Source organism: Melanostigma gelatinosum, assembly GCF_949748355.1.
Source record: "Melanostigma gelatinosum genome assembly, chromosome: 19".
Classification (NCBI taxonomy): domain Eukaryota; kingdom Metazoa; phylum Chordata; class Actinopteri; order Perciformes; family Zoarcidae; genus Melanostigma; species Melanostigma gelatinosum.
Window position 1 is genome coordinate 22734972 of NC_136652.1, and position 18377 is coordinate 22753348.

Below are 18377 nucleotides of genomic sequence, written 5' to 3' on the forward strand. Positions count from 1 at the left end.
CGCATCGCCGACACTACAACAACGCAGCACTCGCACAACAGCTCAAGGCTGCATCCAGTCTGTGGGACAGGCAGTGTGGTGTTCAATGTCTGCTCCAGAAGCTCTGGAAAGAAATGATTCCTTGTGGGCAGAATGGACAGCGCTCGTATAGGAAGTCATCGTGATGTGATGACGGATCTTGGCGATGTGGAAGAAGTCTCTCCCTATAAAACGCTCATCTAACTAATATCCTCCTTCATCAGTGGATCTCTGAGGAAGGAGCTGCACATTAATGCAACAGAGGCTTCTTAGTTTGCTCCGCTGCTTTTAAGGATCACGTGTGTCTCACTTTACATGCATTTCATCAACTCCCGTATAACCCCCAGTATATGCGCAAGCGCATCAGACTACCGTATGTGACGGGAGCGGCCATGTTTTCCGGGGGAGTGGCAGCTTATCCAGCTACCTTCACTGAGCCTGCGCTGGAGCAGGTTCAAGCTTTTGGATGTGTTGCCATGGTGATTTTGCCGAACTTGCTTCGTGGAACCGAAAAGCCTGATCTACGTCATCTTATCCTGAAAAGTATCCGGCTAACTCAGTTAGACACGTACGAGGAACGGGGCCCAGTTCACACATAAACAGATAAAGACTGTTTTTAAAGACAGGCTGCTCCCAGTAGACACACAACACCAACATCAGTGCAAAAACTACACTGTGCAATAAAAAATACTCTGTCTGTATAGATCATATTTTTATTTGTAGTTGTTGTGGATTTTTGTACTTTTTGACTTAGTTGACATTCTTTACTGTTTCTTCGTATTGCTAGGACTTGCTGCTCTTGGCTCTGTACCTTGTTGGACCGTCCCACTGAGGGGCGGATAAAGGACGATCTGATCTGATCAGCTCTTTCAGATATGATGTGTCTGACCAGTTCGGGCTTTGTAGGTAAGTAAAAGCATTTTAAACTATTCTAGATGTTACGGGGAGCTCGGACAGCAGTAACAGGATCTCCTCTTAGTTCTTGTTAGGACACGAGCTGCAGCGTTCTGAATCAGCTGGAGAGATTCAAGAGCCGTATTAGAGCAGCCTGGTAATCAGGAATCACAGGAATCTAGTCGAGAGGTAACAAATGCATGAACTCATTGCTCTGCATCTCTTTGAGCCAGATTCATGAAATGTTACGGAGGTGAAGAAAGGCTAGAAGTTAGTTTGATCTGAGAGTTAAAAGACATCCTGATCAAAGGTAACTGATTCTTTACGCTGCTGCTGGATGCAGATCACTGAGGTCGAGGTGTTCTGGGTCGATAGAATGACTTCAGAGTTTAACATCAGGGAGCTGCAACTCATCCAGGTTTCTATGTCCTGAACACATGCTTGCAGGTTAGTGAGCTGGTTGGTTTCATCTGGTTTGATGGATAAACATCTGTGGTCCAGATGTTTCTCCGAAAGGCAGCTGGAGGTCTCTGTACAAGCGGCCCGTTGAGAAGCGGACAGCAGACCTCCAGTGGGGGGGACACGGGGCAACAGCCACAAACAGGTCCAGACTGTTTGAACTTTAAAAAGCTGGTTCCAGGGTCTTGGGGATGTTTTTACATTTGTTTTGTTTATCTTTGGTCCCAAAGAGGAAAGCGGTCCACTCTTTGGTGAACTGTTTGTCCGGTACGGCTCAGTAACAACACGCAGGAACCGGCTCAGAGTGCCGGCAGTGTGGATCTGATCCCGGTTCTGAAGGGACTGAGGGTGGAACATGACGGCCTGATCGTTCATGTGCGATACGTTGATACGTCGTCTGTGTTTGGATGAGTTGATTTATTTTAATTCTTTGAATTGATGACGTGACAGTGATCTGTTTTAAATATTTATTTATTTTTTCAACATTAATATTCATAAAATCAAACCCCACCCTGTGTTCTGTGGGCGGAGTCAAAGTCAGCGCTGGTCTCTGTGACCAATGAGACGCAGATGTGATCTGATTGGACGCCTCCGTTGTCACGGTGACGGCGCTTCTCTTCAGGAAAGAGCTTTTTTGTTTCAAAATAAAAGTCTTCAAATGAAACGAGATAATTTAGTTCTTCCACCGGATTTGCTGAAAAAGAAGAAAAAAACATGACAGATCAAATGGTGACTCCTCCTCCTCCTCCTCCTCCTCCTCCTCCTCCTCCTCCTCCTCCTCCTCCTCCTCCTCCTCCTCCTCCTCCTCCTCCTCACCGTGTTGTTGAGCAGCTCCTCTATCTTCTTCTCCTCCGTTGATCCTCTCTCCACCTTCCGTCGGTATCCTATCAACTGCTGCCGGTCCCTCAAGTCCCGGTACGTCTGATTGGCCCAGAGACATGCCAGTCATCATGACATCATTTACATATCATCCAATCACAGAACAGCATTAATATTAACAGTCTCACGTTGATGACGATGTCATGACACTTGTATTTTTGAGCCAAAGAGATCCTGAGCTCTGCATCATCAACCAGCGCCACGTAGTCCTGCAGCACCTGTCAATCACAGACACACCTGTCAATTACAGGACATAGATGTCAATCACAGACACCTGTCAATCACAGGACATAGCTGTCAATCACAGGAAACACCTGTCAATCACATACACACCTGTCAATCACAGACACCTGTCAATCACAGACACCTGTCAATCACAGGACACACCTGTCAATCACAGGGCACACATGCCAATCACACACACACACACGCACCTGTTAATCACAGGACACCTGTCAATCACATACACACCTGTCAATCACAGACACAGCTGTCAATCACACGGCACAGCTGTCAATCACAGGGCACAGCTGTCAATCACAGACACACACACCTGTCAATCAAACACACACACACACCTGTCAATCACACAGACACACACACCTGTCAATCACACACACCTGTCAATCACATACACACCTATCAATCACAGGACACACCTGTCAATTACAGGACACACCTGTCAACCACAGACACACCTGTCAATCACAGACACACCTGTCAATCACACACACACCTGTTAATCACACACACACACACACCTGTTAATCACACACACACACACCTGTTAATCACAGGACACCTGTCAATCACAGACACACACACCTGTCAATCACACACACACACACCTGTCAATCACACACACACACACCTGTCAATCACATACACACCTGTCAATCACATACACACCTGTCAATCACATACACACCTGTCAATCACATACACCTGTCAATCACATACACCTGTCAATCACACACTCCTGTCAATCACATGACACACCTGTCAATCACACACACACACGCCTGTCAATCACACACACACCTGTCAATCACAGACACACCTGTCAATCACACACACACCTGTCAATCACAGACACACCTGTCAATCACACACACACACACACACCTGTCAATCACACACCTGTCAATCACTCACACACACACCTGTCAATCACACACACACACACCTGTCAATCACACACACACACACCTGTCAATCACACACACACACCTGTCAATCACATACACACCTGTCAATCACATACACACCTGTCAATCACATACACACCTGTCAATCACACACTCCTGTCAATCACATGACACACCTGTCAATCACACACACACACGCCTGTCAATCACACACACACACACGCCTGTCAATCACACACACACACACCTGTCAATCACTCACACACACAGCTGTCAATCACACACACACACACACCTGTCAATCACACACACACACACCTGTCAATCACACACACACACACCTGTCAATCACACACACACACACCTGTCAATCACACACACACACACCTGTCAATCACATACACACACCTGTCAATCGCACACACACACCTGTCAATCACACACACACACCTGTCAATCACACACACACCTGTCAATCACACACACACCTGTCAATCACACACACACCTGTCAATCACACACACACCTGTCAATCACACACACACCTGTCAATCACACACACACACGTCAATCTCACACACACCTGTCAATCTCACTCACACACACCTGTCAATCACAGGACACACCTGTCAATCACAGGACACACCTGTCAATCACACACACACACCTGTCAATCACAGGACACACCTGTCAATCACAGGACACACCTGTCAATCACATACACACACACACACACACACCTGTCAATCACACACACACCTGTCAATCACAGACACACCTGTCAATCACAGACACACCTGTCAATCACAGGACACACCTGTCAATCACAGGACACACCTGTCAATCACACGACACACCTGTCAATCACACATACACACACACCTGTCAATCACACACACACCTGTCAATCAACCCCCTCACACCAGGGTGGTGATGTTAGTTAGGCCCCGCCCTCCTCACCTGTGTGGGGGCGGAGTTCTTCTGCAGGATGTCTACGACTCGTTGGAAGCTGAGCGGTGACTTCTTCCTGGTGAAGCCGAGCCAGTTCCTGCTGGTGAACAGAGCGTCTACATCCGACCACGACTTCAGCTTCGCCCGCGCCGCCAACGCCGTCACAAAGTACTGCTTCTCAGAGATCTGGAGGCAGAGTCAGAGTCAGAGACCGAGGACACACCTTCACCTGGAATATGTTTCAACGTCTCCTCACACCTTGAAAGTCTGACGGATGTTCAACGGACCGCTGAAGGTTCCCTGTCAACACAAAGGAAACAAGCTGATCTGGTTCAACTGGTTTAAATAGTGTGGTTTAAATAATCTGGTTCAGTTAAACTGGTTTAAATAATCTGGTTCAGTTAAACTGGTTTATATAATCTGGTTCAGTTCAACTGGTTTATATAATCTGGTTGAAATAATCTGGTTCAGTTAAACTGGTTTATTTAATCTGGTTTAAATAATCTGGTTCAGTTAAACTGGTTTAAATAATCTGGTTCAGTTAAACTGGTTTATATAATCTGGTTTAAATAATCTGGTTCAGTTAAACTGCTTTAAATAATCTGGTTCAGTTAAACTGGTTTGTATAAACTGGTTTAAATAATCTGGTTCAATTAAACTGGTTTAAATAATCTGGTTCAGTTAAACTGGTTTAAATAATCTGGTTCGGTTAAACTGGTTTAAATAATCTGGTTCGGTTAAACTGGTTTAAATAATCTGGTTTAAATAATCTGGTTAAATTAAACTGGTTTGAATAAACTGGTTTAAATAATCTGGTTCAGTTAAACTGGTTTGTATAAACTGGTTTAAATAATCTGGTTCAGTTAAACTGGTGTAAATAATCTGGTTCAGTTAAACTGGTTTAAATAATCTGGTTCAGTTAAACTGGTTTAAATAATCTGGTTCAGTTAAACTGGTTTAAATAATCTGGTTCAGTTAAACTGGTTTAAATAATCTGGTTCAGTTAAACTGGTTTGTATAAACTGGTTTAAATAATCTGGTTCAGTTAAACTGGTGTAAATAATCTGGTTCAGTTAAACTGGTTTAAATAATCTGGTTCAGTTAAACTGGTTTAAATAATCTGGTTCAGTTAAACTGGTTTAAATAATCTGGTTCAGTTAAACTGGTTTAAATAATCTGGTTCAGTTAAACTGGTTTATATAATCTGGTTCAGTTAAACTGGTTTATATAATCTGGTTCAGTTAAACTGGTGTAAATAATCTGGTTCAGTTAAACTGGTGTAAATAATCTGGTTCAGTTAAACTGGTTTAAATAATCTGGTTCAGTTAAACTGGTTTAAATAATCTGGTTCAGTTAAACTGGTTTAAATAATCTGGTTCAGTTAAACTGGTGTAAATAATCTGGTTCAGTTAAACTGGTGTAAATAATCTGGTTCAGTTAAACTGGTGTAAATAATCTGGTTCAGTTAAACTGGTTTAAATAATCTGGTTCAGTTAAACTGGTTTAAATAATCTGGTTCAGTTAAACTGGTTTAAATAATCTGGTTCAGTTAAACTGGTTTAAATAATCTGGTTCAGTTAAACTGGTTTATATAATCTGGTTCAACCTGCTACCGCTCCAGTAAAATGAGCCTAAAAGGCTGATCCAAGGCGTACCCAAAGTAAACTGAAAGCTGTTCTTGAACCATCTGGAGTACTTGTATATGGTTTTGGTCTCTTTCGAAAGGTAACACTGAACTTTTTCCCCCAACAGTCAGAATCACTGTCAGTGCTACTGGCATTGAGTAATAGAAGTTTGAACACACTGAAGTAGAAGGTTGTTATTTCCGCCTGAATATTCATTTGCAAAGAGATGCCTGCAGATGACGATAGCTGGACTTATTAGCTGGAAACACAACGGGACCGCAGCATGAAGTCTGACCTCGTCCAGGTTCAGATCTGATAACTATACCACAGAAGATGAATATTCTACACATGTTTCTCAGGGACCTGACTCGCGGTTACGCAGGTGACTTCTGTGTTCTGGCTGTAAATATAACCCCTGAAGCTGTATATCGTTATTTTTTAAATTTCATTGGCTGTACGAAGTGTCAGTCATTGAGCTTTACACGAAAGAAGAGGGGCGGGCACTGTCCTTCAACGCGGACTCTCGTTGGCTGTTGTAGGCTGTGGACAGGACATGGAAGCTCCTATTGGGTCAAGTGAGGTGTCAATCAAAAGGTCAGAGTGCAGCCGCCATTTTGAGACCCAGAGACCGTTAATGTTTACATGTGAACTGAAGTTACGTTGGAAAATATATAGATATTTAGGCATATCTGCCAGCGAATATGAAATGATGCAACATCAGTCCGTGGGTATTTATGGTAATAATGTGTTGTGGACTAAATATTTGACTGGATTGGATCGTCTGGACCTTTGTTAATGTAACAAGAGCGTTTTCGTTGGAATATTATTGATGGCTGGAATACTATGAGGCTTCATCGGTGAGTTGCCTCGATTTTGTAACTGTTTGTTTGTGGGTTGGTGGGCTGACGGAGGCGTTGAGTGAACCTGCTGTTGTGATTGTATCTTGAAATAAATTTGCAAAAATCGAATCACAAGAATCTTAGCTTTCCAAAACCATGTTGCATCAGTGCCTACCTATACATAGCAGTTGTACAGTTAACACTCCGACGGCACGCGGGCGTTAAGAGGTTCTGGTTCAGTTAAACTGGTTTCAATAATCTGGTTCCTTTCTGAATCAGGGCCCAGTAGAGTCTGGTTTAGTTAAACTCAGACTAACCTCTGACTCGTTGTAGTGGTAGAAGCAGCAGTAATAGAGTGTCGTGATCAGCGGCATATTGAGGATCGAAGCTTTTCTGGGAAACTTCTGGAAAACTTCCACCTTTCCACCACGTTCTGCCTGTCGGTCGGTGGTCTGGAAACAATATAGACAGTTTCAACTTGAGTAAACTAGGAGAGCTGACTGATGGAAAGTCTGTTTAAGACAGACTCATACTGGTTTAAGACAGACTCATACTGGTTTAAGACAGACTCATACTGGTTTAAGACAGACTCATACTGGTTTAAGACAGACTAATACTGGTTTAAGACAGACTCATACTGGTTTAAGACAGACTAATACTGGTTTAAGACAGACTCATACTGGTTTAAGACAGACTAATACTGGTTTAAGACAGACTAATACTGGTTTAAGACAGACTCATACTGGTTTAAGACAGACTCATACTGGTTTAAGACAGACTCATACTGGTTTAAGACAGACTAATACTGGTTTAAGACAGACTCATACTGGTTTAAGACAGACTCATACTGGTTTAAGACAGACTAATACTGGTTTAAGACAGACTAATACTGGTTTAAGACAGACTAATACTGGTTTAAGACAGACTCATACTGGTTTAAGACAGACTCATACTGGTTTAAGACAGACTCATACTGGTTTAAGACAGACTAATACTGGTTTAAGACAGACTCATACTGGTTTAAGACAGACTCATACTGGTTTAAGACAGACTAATACTGGTTTAAGACAGACTAATACTGGTTTAAGACAGACTAATACTGGTTTAAGACAGACTCATACTGGTTTAAGACAGACTAATACTGGTTTAAGACAGACTCATACTGGTTTAAGACAGACTCATACTGGTTTAAGACAGACTAATACTGGTTTAAGACAGACTCATACTGGTTTAAGACAGACTAATACTGGTTTAAGACAGACTCATACTGGTTTAAGACAGACTAATACTGGTTTAAGACAGACTAATACTGGTTTAAGACAGACTAATACTGGTTTAAGACAGACTAATACTGGTTTAAGACAGACTCATACTGGTTTAAGACAGACTAATACTGGTTTAAGACAGTCTAATACTGGTTTAAGACAGACTAATACTGGTTTAAGACAGACTAATACTGGTTTAAGACAGACTAATACTGGTTTAAGACAGACTAATACTGGTTTAAGACAGACTCATACTGGTTTAAGACAGACTCATACTGGTTTAAGACAGACTCATACTGGTTTAAGACAGACTAATACTGGTTTAAGACAGACTAATACTGGTTTAAGACAGACTAATACTGGTTTAAGACAGACTAATACTGGTTTAAGACAGACTAATACTGGTTTAAGACAGTCTAATACTGGTTTAAGACAGACTAATACTGGTTTAAGACAGACTAATACTGGTTTAAGACAGACTAATACTGGTTTAAGACAGACTAATACTGGTTTAAGACAGACTAATACTGGTTTAAGACAGACTAATACTGGGTGAAACTGGTTTTGTGTGTTCTTTACCTCGATGATAATTTGTCTCTCCAGCAAAGTGTAGTGATCCTGAACATGAGAGGAATCTTCTGGAGAAAATGGAAGACTGGAAACAAACAAATGTGATAAAGTAAGTAAAGTTTCTTGGTTTAATATTTGTATATTTGTACAAGAGTCACCTGAGGCAGCTCTTCAGAAAGTCCCGCCTCTTGTTTTCATCAGCGATGCTCAGGTGTTCTTTGTACTGCAACAGCTGTGGCCATGGACACAGTTAGGTCAGACATGTGTACCACCGATACTTTAGTACTAGAACTGTGTACTGCTGGTGTATTAGTACTAGAACTGTGTACTGCTGGTGTAATAGTACTGTGTTTATACGTACCGCCACATCCTCCATCCGGCCCAGAGCTCTGAGGACGACCAGAAGAACAGAACACATCAGATAAACACTGGACATGGACATCACACCAGGTGAGTTCAGGTGTGCACAGGTACAGGTTCAGGTGCGAGTAGATACCTGAACAGCTCCAGCAGCAGCCTCTGGTCTCTGGTTTCAGTCAGATAGTGGATCAGATGTCTCAGAGCCGTCTGTCTGGACTCCAGCTCCCGAAACAAAACCTCTAAGCAAGAAAACACACAGAGTCATTAACACCAGGACAGACTGATCCAGGACCAAGTCTGACTGATCACAAGTCTGAACCAACAGGCTCACCTTTACTCAGAGTCCTCTTTAAATATATTAAAACCTGAAAAAAAACAAAAAAAACATGTCAGTTGTTTTTAATAAAATTGACAATCATCTTTTTAAATTGTTGTTGTGGATCAAATGATGAATAAAGTTACAGCAGTGATGACGTTTCCATCGTGAGCAGTGACAGCGTAATCCAGCAGCAACAGTTTATCCTGAAGAGAACGAAACTTCTCGAGAGACACAACCTGAAACATACACAGAGAAATACAACGTGGTACTACATGAGATACCGAGACAGAAGTACTTCATGAGATACCGAGACAGAAGTACTACATGAGATACTCAGACAGAAGTACTACATGAGATACTCAGACAGAAGTATACATGAGATACCGAGACAGAAGTACTTCATGAGATACCGAGACAGAAGTACTTCATGAGATACCGAGACAGAAGTACTTCATGAGATACCGAGACAGAAGTACTACATGAGATACTCAGACAGAAGTACTACATGAGATACTCAGACAGAAGTACTACATGAGACACTGAGACAGAAGTACGACATGAGATACTCAGACAGAAGTACTACATGAGATACTCAGACAGAAGTACCTCATGAGATACCGAGACAGAAGTACCACATGAGATACCGAGACAGAAGTACCTCATGAGATACCGAGACAGAAGTACCTCATGAGATACCGAGACAGAAGTACCACATGAGATACCGAGACAGAAGTACCACATGAGATACCGAGACAGAAGTACCTCATGAGATACCGAGACAGAAGTACCTCATGAGATACCGAGACAGAAGTACCTCATGAGATACCGAGACAGAAGTACCTCATGAGATACCGAGACAGAAGTACCTCATGAGATACCGAGACAGAAGTACCTCATGAGATACCGAGACAGAAGTACCACATGAGATATTCAGACAGAAGTACCACATGAGAACTCAGACAGAAGTACTACATGAGACACTGAGACAGAAGTACGACATGAGATACTCAGACAGAAGTACTACATGAGATACTCAGACAGAAGTACTACATGAGATACTCAGACAGAAGTACTACATGAGATACTGAGACAGAAGTACTACATGAGATACTGAGACAGAAGTACCACATGAGATACCGAGACAGAAGTACCACATGAGATACCGAGACAGAAGTACCTCATGAGATACCGAGACAGAAGTACCTCATGAGATACCGAGACAGAAGTACCTCATGAGATACCGAGACAGAAGTACCACATGAGATATTCAGACAGAAGTACCACATGAGATACTCAGACAGAAGTACTACATGAGACACTGAGACAGAAGTACGACATGAGATACTCAGACAGAAGTACTACATGAGATACTCAGACAGAAGTACCTCATGAGATACCGAGACAGAAGTACCACATGAGATATTCAGACAGAAGTACCACATGAGATACTCAGACAGAAGTACTACATGAGACACTGAGACAGAAGTACGACATGAGATACTCAGACAGAAGTACTACATGAGATACTCAGACAGAAGTACTACATGAGATACTCAGACAGAAGTACTACATGAGATACTGAGACAGAAGTACTACATGGGATACTGAGACAGAAGTACTGTAACACTACCTCTGTAACGCTACCACTGTAATACTACCCCTGTAATACTACCTCTGTAATACTACCTCTGTAACACTACCCCTGTAATACTACCCCTGTAATACTACCTCTGTAATACTACCTCTGTAACACTACCTCTGTAACACTACCCCTGTAATACTACCTCTGTAATACTACCTCTGTAACACTACCTCTGTAACACTACCCCTGTAATACTACCCCTGTAATACTACCTCTGTAATACTACCTCTGTAACACTACCTCTGTAACACTACCCCTGTAACACTACCTCTGTAATACTACCCCTGTAATACTACCCCTGTAATACTACCTCTGTAATACTACCTCTGTAACACTACCTCTGTAACACTACCCCTGTAACACTACCCCTGTAATACTACCCCGGTAACACTACCTCTGTAATACTACCTCTGTAATACTACCTCTGTAATACTACCTTACCTTTCCCTGCTGCATTCTCTGGACCGTTTCTTCAGGCGACCAATCACTGACATAGTCCTGATGACACAACATGATGACATCATCATTCGTACACCAGAAAAAAGAACCTGATGAGCAGCTTTACAGTCTTTAAATCAGATTACTTTAATCAGATTGTTAGTCTTTAATCAGATTACCTTGTATTCTGATTTGGGTTGTCTGAGTTCTGGAGCGTAGAGCCTGACAGACGAGTCACTGAGTGCTAAAACACAGAAACATCAACATCAGTCTCAGTCACTCATCCATAAGCTCACTTTCTACCTCGCTCCATACTCTCTCTCTAACTCTTTCAGTCTCTCACACTCTGTCACTCTCTCTCACTCTCTCTCTAACTCTTTCAGTCTCTCACACTCTGTCCCTCTCTCTCACTCTCTCTCCAACTCTTTCAGTCTCTCACACTCTGTCACTCTCTCTCACTCTCTCTCTAACTCTTTCAGTCTCTCACACTCTGTCCCTCTCTCTCACTCTCTCTCTAACTCTTTCAGTCTCTCACACTCTGTCACTCTCTCTCACTCTCTCTCTAACTCTTTCAGTCTCTCACACTCTGTCCCTCTCTCTCACTCTCTCTCTAACTCTTTCAGTCTCTCACACTCTGTCCCTCTCTCTCACTCTCTCTCTAACTCTTTCAGTCTCTCACACTCTGTCACTCTCTCTCACTCTCTCTCTAACTCTTTCACACTCTGTCCCTCTCCAACTCTTTCAGTCTCTCACACTCTGTCACTCTCTCTCACTCTCTCTCTAACTCTTTCAGTCTCTCACACTCTGTCCCTCTCTCTCACTCTCTCTCCAACTCTTTCAGTCTCTCACACTCTGTCACTCTCTCTCACTCTCTCTCTCTCTCTCTCTCTCTCTGAGTGGACGGAGGTGTGCGGAGCTGCGGGAGCGGAGTTTTTGAGAGCGAGAATTAACGTGTTTTTCGACATTTTTCTTCGTTGGGTAATGTTGGGGATGATAGTGTAGTGTAGTGTGGAGGGTTCACGGGGTGTGTGTGCACTTTTAGGGACTTTGTTTGGGGGTGTTTGTAGCCGATCAGCGCGAGCTGTCGGCGGCTAGGCGCCGCCATGAGCCTCAGTGATTTGACCAGGAAGCACGGGGTGAGGATCCCGCCGCTGTTCGGGTGTTCGGTGGAGCAGATCAGTCTGGCAGTAGGTGATCTTATCGGCCACAGCAGCGTGAAGTCCGCAGCACGGATGAACAGCAATGTGGTCGTATTTTTGGATTGCGTTGAAGCTGCGGAAGTGGTGGCGGAGACCGGGGTGGAGGTGGGCGAGCTTTTCCTACCCGCTTACGCTCTCAGCTCACCGGCAGTAACAGTCACCGTATCGAACGTTCCTCCGTTCATTAGGAACGAGGACATCATCAGAGAGCTGGCCAAACACGGGAAGGTGGTGTCTCCGGTTAGGAGAATGTCCTCTGGGTTTAAGTCCCCGCTGTTAAAACACGTAGTGTCTCACAGGAGACAGGTCCGCATGATCCCCAGCAACAGGAGCAGGGAGGTGAACCTCGTGTTCAAAATCACGGTAGAGGACTTCGACTATGTCATTTTTGCGAAGACTGATGAGTTTAAATGCTACAGCTGTGGGAAAGAAGGGCATATGAGCAGAGAGTGTCCGGGGGAAACCGGGTCTCATGAGGACCAGAACCAGAAAGGCACTGAGGAGGAGGGCAGAGGGGAGAAGCAGGATGGACATGAGGGAACAAGTGGAGCTCATGAGGCGAGGCTGGAGGAGGCAAGTGTGGCCCAGGAGGCGAGGGTGGAGGAGACAAGTGTGGCCCAGGAGGTGAGGGGGGAGGCGATACGTGTGGCCCAAGAGGTGAGGGTGGAGGGGACGGGTGTGGCCCAGGAGGTGAGGGTGGATGGGCCAAGTGGGCTGCAGGGAGTGGGGAAGAGTACTGGAGGACAGGTGGAGGACGGTAGTGAGGTAGATATGGAGGAAGACGAGGAGCAGCTCAAGGTTCCTCGGCTGAAGAGAAAGAAGGGGGAAAGTCGTGGCAATTCACAGGCCAAGAAAGTGGCGATGACAGCAAGTGTAGGTGCTGCTGAGAGTGAGCCCAGTCTGGAGACGGACTCTGAATCCAGTCTGGGGAACGATGCTGAATCCAGTCTGGAGAAAGACGCTGAATCCAGTCTGGAGAAAGACGCTGAATCCAGTCTGGAGAAGGACGCTGCTGCTGAGAGTGAGCCCTCTAAACACGAGGCCGGCAGCCGTAAGGACTCTGAAGGATACAGCGTGGCGGAGATACAGGAGTATCTGAAAAAAAGCAAGAACGTGAAAGGAGCCAGAGTGGAGGACTACCTCTCTGACACGGAGAAGCTCTCCAGCTCGGCCAGATCGCACATGAGGACAGAGGAGGTCTCACGAAGCAGGAGGGCTTCAGACTAAAGAAAATAGTTCAGACAATACGGAAGGAGATGGACAAAGATGGAGCAAAGTAAAGAGACCGGGGCCCACGTCCCCACACCGGCTGTTTCACGGACCGCTGGGGGACGGAGCCAGGACGGGCATCCAGGACGGCACGACCCAGGTCTCAGCAGCATGCTGTGACCCTCTGAGGACTCCAGGTCTCAGCAGCATGCTGTGACCCTCTGAGGACTCAACCGGCGGAACAGGAGCATCCTGAACTCCTGACTCTACAGATCAGTTTTTCAGATCTAGGATTAAGTACAGAGCGAAATGAACTCAACGATTCTTGTACATATTGTGAAAAGACACTATTTTGATTGGTTTTTGTTTTGTTTTTTTTGTGAAGAGTTGCTTCAAATCCATTGCCACGGCAACGATGTTTTGTTTGTTTGAGGAAAGACCAAAAAAAAAACGTAAAATAAAGGTTTTTTAAAAAATCAAAAAAAAAAATCTCTCCAACTCTTTCAGTCTCTCACACTCTGTGCCTCTCTCTCACTCTCTCTCTAACTCTTTCAGTCTCTCACACTCTGTCACTCTCTCTCCAACTCTTTCAGTCTCTCACACTCTGTCACTCTCTCTCACTCTCTCTCCAACTCTTTCAGTCTCTCACACTCTGTGCCTCTCTCTCACTCTCTCTCCAACTCTTTCAGTCTCTCACACTCTGTCCCTCTCTCTCACTCTCTCTCCAACTCTTTCAGTCTCTCACACTCTGTCACTCTCTCTCACTCTCTCTCTAACTATTTCAGTCTCTCACACTCTGTTCCTCTCTCTCCAACTCTTTCAGTCTCTCACACTCTGTGCCTCTCTCTCACTCTCTCTCTAACTCTTTCAGTCTCTCACACTCTGTCACTCTCTCTCACTCTCTCTCCAACTCTTTCAGTCTCTCACACTCTGTCACTCTCTCTCACTCTCTCTCCAACTCTTTCAGTCTCTCACACTCTGTCACTCTCTCTCCAACTCTTTCAGTCTCTCACACTCTGTGCCTCTCTCTCAATCTCTCTCCAACTCTTTCAGTCTCTCACACTGTCACTCTCTCTCTAACTCTTTCAGTCTCTCACACTCTGTCCCTCTCTCTCACTCTCTCTCTAACTCTTTCAGTCTCTCACACTCTGTCACTCTCTCTCTAACTCTTTCAGTCTCTCACACTCTGTCACTCTCTCTCACTCTCTCCAACTCTTTCAGTCTCTCACACTCTGTCACTCTCTCTCCAACTCTTTCAGTCTCTCACACTCTGTGCCTCTCTCTCACTCTCTCTCCAACTCTTTCAGTCTCTCACACTCTGTGCCTCTCTCTCTCTCTCTCTCTCTAACTCTTTCAGTCTCTCACACTCTGTCACTCTCTCTCACTCTCTCTCCAACTCTTTCAGTCTCTCACACTCTGTGCCTCTCTCTCACTCTCTCTCTAACTCTTTCAGTCTCTCACACTCTGTCCCTCTCTCTCACTCTCTCTCCAACTCTTTCAGTCTCTCACACTCTGTCACTCTCTCTCACTCTCTCTCTAACTATTTCAGTCTCTCACACTCTGTCCCTCTCTCCAACTCTTTCAGTCTCTCACACTCTGTCCCTCTCTCTCACTCTCTCTCCAACTCTTTCAGTCTCTCACACTCTGTCACTCTCTCTCACTCTCTCTCTAACTCTTTCAGTCGCTCACACTCTGTCCCTCTCTCTCACTCTCTCTCTAACTCTTTCAGTCTCTCACACTCTGTCCCTCTCTCTCACTCTCTCTCCAACTCTTTCAGTCTCTCACACTCTGTGCCTCTCTCTCACTCTCTCTCTAACTCTTTCAGTCTCTCACACTGTCACTCTCTCTCACTCTCTCTCTAACTCTTTCAGTCTCTCACACTCTGTCCCTCTCTCTCACTCTCTCTCTAACTCTTTCAGTCTCTCACACTGTCCCTCTCTCTCACTCTCTCTCTAACTCTTTCAGTCTCTCAAACTCTGTCCCTCTCTCTCACTCTCTCTCCAACTCTTTCAGTCTCTCACACTCTGTGCCTCTCTCTCACTCTCTCTCTAACTCTTTCAGTCTCTCACACTCTGTCACTCTCTCTCTAACTCTTTCAGTCTCTCACACTCTGTGCCTCTCTCTCACTCTGTGCCTCTCTCTCACTCGCTCTCTAACTCTTTCAGTCTCTCACACTCTGTCCCTCTCTCTCCAACTCTTTCAGTCTCTCACACTCTGTGCCTCTTTCTCACTCTCTCTCTAACTCTTTCAGTCTCTCACACTCTGTCCCTCTCTCTCACTCTCTCTCTAACTCTTTCAGTCTCTCACACTCTGTCCCTCTCTCTCACTCCAACTCTTTCAGTCTCTCACACTCTGTGCCTCTCTCTCACTCTTTCAGTCTCTCACTCTGTGCCTCTCTCTCACTCGCTCTCTAACTCTTTCAGTCTCTCACACTCTGTCCCTCTCTCTCCAACTCTTTCAGTCTCTCACACTCTGTGCCTCTTTCTCACTCTCTCTAACTCTTTCAGTCTCTCACACTCTGTCCCTCTCTCTCACTCTCTCTCTAACTCTTTCAGTCTCTCACACTCTGTCCCTCTCTCTCACTCCAACTCTTTCAGTCTCTCACACTCTGTCACTCTCTCTCTAACTCTTTCAGTCTCTCACACTCTGTGCCTCTCTCTCACTCTCTCTCTAACTCTTTCAGTCTCTCACACTCTGTCACTCTCTCTCTAACTCTTTCAGTCTCTCACACTCTGTCACTCTCTCTCTTTCAGTCTCACACTCTGTCCCTCTCTCTCAGAGTGTAGTTCAGACTCACAGTCAGTGAACGACTGGAAGTTTCCTCCTTTCGTTTTTCCTGCAGAGAAACAGATTTAACCTTCAGTGTGTTTCAGTCACCTGTCTGTCCACCTGTCTCACCTGTCTGTCTCATCTGTCTCACCTTTGAATAGAGAGCTCAGAGAGTATCCTGAGTGACTCTTGCTGATCGTCACTGTGTCTGTGTTGATTTTGGGGAAGGCGGGCTCTCTGTCTGTTTTCTGATTGGACGCTGCCGTCTCACTGACCGACCAGGAAATACCTGAGGAGACACAGGAAATGATCGTAACCCTGCAGCCAATCACAGCTCACGATTCTAACTCGGTGTTTTAATAACAACAGTCATGTCTTACTGCCGACAGGTTCTCCACTCCAGCTGACCTTCTCCACCTCTTCTTCCTCATCATCTTCCTCCACCAGGCAGCGAATGCTGTTCACCGCCCGCTTCGACTCATTCAACTGGAGAACACAATGTCAACACTTCAAGGTCTGTCAGTGCACCTGTCTGTCAGTGCACCTGTCTGTCAGTGCATCCGTCTGTCTGTGCACCCGCGTGTCTGTGCACCCGCGTGTCTGTGCACCCGTCTGTCAGTGCACCCGTCTGTCAGTACACCCGTGTGTCAGTGCAACTGTCTGTCAGTGCACCTGTCTGTCAGTACACCCGTGTGTCAGTGCACCCGTGTGTCTGTGCACCTGTCTGTCAGTGCACCTGTCTGTCAGTGCACCCGTGTGTCAGTGCACCCGTGTGTCTGTGCACCCGTGTGTCTGTGCACCTGTCTGTCAGTACACCTGTATAGGTAGATTTGGGTCTCACCCGGCTGAACTCGTCATCTTCATCATCGAAGGTGAAGGCTTTAAACTTGGAGCTGTTCCAGTAGTCTTCCTCGTCTGCTTTACTCTTCATCATCTGGACAAACAAAGAACTTTATTTAAACTGTCAACACGAAGAAGAGCTTCACGAGATTTTAGAGTCAGAAGCTAACATGTCAGCTGGCTGATGTTCAGCTGTGTATTTACCTGTATACTGTGTGCATACTGTGTGTATTCTGTGTGCATATTGTGTGTATTCTGTGTGCATATTGTGTGTATTCTGTGTGCATATTTTATGCATTCTGTGTGTATTCTACTCTGTGTGTGTATTCTGTACATCCTGTGTATATTCAATCTGTGTGTATATTCTGTGTATTCTGTATATTCTGTGTCCCAGCTTGGATGTTATCTGTTAGCATAGCATGCTAACAGATACACCAGTGTGTAACCCGGATGTAACTCTTTGTTCCACGTTGACAAACGGCGGTAACAGTAATCGTCCTCACGCGCACCCAGAACCTGTTCTTTGATCCAGCATACATGAGTTTAAAACACGATAATCGATCGGAACCGATCGGAACCGATCAGCTGCGTTTACCTTCAGTTGTAGCTGCTACTCTTCTTCTTTGACGGAGGCTTCACGACTTCCGGCAGCGCACAGGCTGCTGGGAGTTGTAGTGAACAATGAAACAGCCGAAGTGATAAGCACAAATATAATAATTAAAGACATAATAACTAAAGTAAAATATTAACAGAAGTTTTCATTACGTCAACCGAATGAAATGTGAACCAAATATAAATACGTTTATTTTATTTAATCTTTCATTCAGAATAACATTTATTTATTACGTTTAAATCAAACAAACTGGACAAAACAATTTAAAAATTACACAATTTAAAAAATGAAAAAGTAAAATAAATAAAATATAAAGTGGTGAAATGTAGACAAAAGAAAA

At 44.6% G+C, this 18377-nt stretch overlaps 1 protein-coding gene across 2 annotated transcripts; it reads right to left on the minus strand.

Moving 5' to 3' along the window:
• Positions 1-1833: 1833 nt before the first annotated feature.
• vipas39 (VPS33B interacting protein, apical-basolateral polarity regulator, spe-39 homolog) lies at positions 1834-18058 on the minus strand. 2 transcript variants are annotated; one of them, XM_079290847.1, is made up of 19 exons: positions 18020-18058; positions 17426-17518; positions 16965-17070; positions 16736-16873; positions 16613-16651; positions 11587-11651; positions 11411-11467; positions 9471-9563; positions 9340-9373; positions 9145-9247; positions 9010-9037; positions 8807-8880; positions 8658-8733; positions 7131-7265; positions 4608-4649; positions 4359-4535; positions 2379-2468; positions 2188-2292; positions 1834-2065 (listed from the first exon to the last, which is right to left on the minus strand). In XM_079290847.1, the coding sequence occupies exons 2-19, from the start codon at positions 17516-17518 to the stop codon at positions 2045-2047; spliced, it is 1476 nt and encodes a 491-aa protein (XP_079146973.1). In that variant the 5' UTR covers positions 18020-18058; the 3' UTR covers positions 1834-2044. The 2 variants fall into 2 exon arrangements, with proteins under 2 accessions (XP_079146973.1, XP_079146974.1); XM_079290848.1 differs by lacking the exon at positions 4608-4649.
• Between the last annotated feature and the right edge of the window lie 319 nt (positions 18059-18377).